The sequence below is a fragment of the Tripterygium wilfordii genome, chromosome 15 (genome assembly GCF_013401445.1).
Source record: "Tripterygium wilfordii isolate XIE 37 chromosome 15, ASM1340144v1, whole genome shotgun sequence".
Lineage (NCBI taxonomy): Eukaryota > Viridiplantae > Streptophyta > Magnoliopsida > Celastrales > Celastraceae > Tripterygium > Tripterygium wilfordii.
This window is the reverse complement of record NC_052246.1, coordinates 1,296,054-1,298,471: the sequence shown is the minus strand read 5'-3', so window position 1 is coordinate 1,298,471 and position 2,418 is coordinate 1,296,054. Positions and strand designations below refer to the sequence as shown.

At 36.5% G+C, this 2,418-nt stretch overlaps 1 protein-coding gene across 1 annotated transcript; it reads left to right on the top strand.

Moving 5' to 3' along the window:
* Positions 1–393: 393 nt before the first annotated feature.
* On the top strand, positions 394–2,070 carry LOC119979962 (myb-related protein 306-like). The gene is made up of 3 exons (XM_038822589.1): positions 394–660; positions 817–946; positions 1,043–2,070. The coding sequence occupies exons 1-3, from the start codon at positions 528–530 to the stop codon at positions 1,767–1,769; spliced, it is 990 nt and encodes a 329-aa protein (XP_038678517.1). The 5' UTR covers positions 394–527; the 3' UTR covers positions 1,770–2,070.
* The last annotated feature ends 348 nt before the right edge of the window (positions 2,071–2,418 follow it).

Here is a 2,418-nt window from a genome sequence, read left to right as displayed (position 1 = left end):
TTTTTTCTTTTGCTGTACATTTAATTTGTGCCACTTCCACAAGGGTTTAGAGAGAGAGAAAGAGCTGACTTTTGAACAGAGATGAGTAGATGCTCAATGCTAGCTGTCTCATTTGATTCTTTTACCTTAATTTGGTCAGCATTAACAATAAAACAACACTACTCCTTCCAGCGTTTGGCTTTTTTCTTCCCCACTCACCTTATTTTCTCTCCTATTTAATATATAGAGTTTAAATAAGGTAAAAAAATCAAATATTTAATTACATTAACAAAAACTTTTATTATTTACTTTAAAATACAACAACAATATGTATGTGTAATATGTACACACATATATATATATATATAGCTAGCTTACACATGCATAGACATCTCAAAACCTTGCGCTGGGATATACTGATCATGTCTCTCAATCACCATTTCCACTAGTACTAACAAAATTAGAGGAACATTGAACGCCACCACCACAATCCCACACAAATCTAGAGAGATAGAGAGAGAGAGTTTTAGAGAGAGAGAGAGAGAGAGATGGGCAGACCACCATGTTGTGACAAAGTAGGAGTGAAGAAAGGTCCATGGACACCAGAAGAAGATATCATCTTGGTCTCTTACATACAAGAACATGGACCTGGCAACTGGAGATCAGTTCCTGCCAATACAGGTATTTAATTTTTTCCCTTTTTCAAGGTTGTGGTGGTTGTTTGGGTTGGTTTCACATTAAAGTTGTGCACTTAATATTTCTCTTCTCTCTCTACACTCCCTCTATCTACTTTTCTGGTCTTAAAATTTGTGGGTTTCGTTTTGCTCTTCTCATCAGGTTTGCTGAGATGCAGCAAGAGTTGCAGACTCAGATGGACTAATTATCTCAGGCCAGGCATCAAGCGTGGAAACTTCACTGACAATGAAGAGAAGATGATCGTCCACCTCCAAGCCCTTTTGGGTAATAGGTCAGACATCTATATATATATGCACCATATATGTATATGTTCTCTAATTTGTTTCTATTAGATCTATGAACTGATGATGTTTTTTGTGCGGTGTAGATGGGCAGCTATAGCATCATATCTTCCACAAAGAACAGATAATGATATAAAGAATTTCTGGAACACCCATCTGAAGAAAAAGCTGCTGAAGAAGCTCCAGCAATCAGGACAAAGTAATCAAGATGGGTTCTCATTATCTCCACATGAGTCAAATTTGTCGAAAGGTCAGTGGGAGAGGAGGCTTCAAACAAACATTCACATGGCCAAACAAGCCCTATGTGAGGCTCTATCTCTTGACAACCCAACAACAACACCAACAACTACTACTACTACTTCGGTTCCTGAAGAGACAATAAAGCCTTGTACTTATGCATCCAATGCTGAAAACATAGCAAAGTTGCTTGAGAACTGGATGAACAACACACCAAAATCAAACTCAAACTCAAAAGGGATATCTACTACTTATAATTCTAGTGAAGGAGCAGTTAGTGCAACCACTACTGATCATCAGGTTTTTGGTCGGTCTTTGTTTAGCTTCAACTCTTCTTCCAATTCCTTTCCTGCAGATCATGAGAATGCAAATCTGACTACTACTACTCCTTCTCCTGAAACAAGTGAAACCAAGACCAACTTGGAGACCAGTACTACTACTACTCATGATGATCAAGTTTCACAATTGACACTTTTGGAGAAGTGGCTCTTTGATGATGGAGTGTCTCATGGGGGTCATGACGAACATCTTATGAGCTTGTCATTAAAAGATACTGATGGGTCGTTCTTAAAATAGATTTATTTGCTTAATTAAGGACACTCAATCTGCTAGGTGCATGGGGAGACTTGTTTCTCGTGTTTAATTTGATCGTCATTTTAGGCCTTAATTAATTAAGCTGTTGGAACTTAATTGCACCTATATATCTATATATACATGTCTAGCCTATGCATGCAGCAAGATATTACATATCCTAACTCTCTTCGAGCAAGAAAAGAAGTGTAAATTAAACATACATATGTATCTATGATAATGGATATATTTATATCTATTGGGTTAGTATTTGTTTTTCTTTATAGTAGTATTTGTTAGTTTCCTTTATTACGTGTTACTTTTTAAGGTAAGGTCAATATTATTATTTCAATGAGAGGAGGTGCAGGGATTTGAACCCTAGACAAGGAGCTAGCTATTTACCAATCATAGTCATTAGGCTTGTGATTCATGACTAATTCTCTTGGATCCGGGAGTTTTGTATTTCATTTAGAATAACAGAATCTACAATTTTAATCCAATGATTGAGGGGTGTGTCACATCATACCACACTTTTATTTTTCTATTTTTTGAATTTGTCTTACTTTTTCTTCATCATTATATGTGAATTGTAGACTTTAACGAATTGGGGAGCCTCCAACTCCAATTTTTCCATGGAGAACTCATCCAAGAGAAA

Excerpts from the sequence above, each read along its gene's own strand:
- LOC119979962 (XM_038822589.1), top strand. The coding sequence starts at position 528 with ATGGGCAGACCACCATGTTGTGACAAAGTAGGAGTGAAGAAAGGTCCA. Across the intron at positions 661-816 it reads ATCAGTTCCTGCCAATACAG|GTTTGCTGAGATGCAGCAAG; the intron begins GTATTTAATTTT and ends TCTTCTCATCAG. Across the intron at positions 947-1,042 it reads CAAGCCCTTTTGGGTAATAG|ATGGGCAGCTATAGCATCAT; the intron begins GTCAGACATCTA and ends TGTGCGGTGTAG.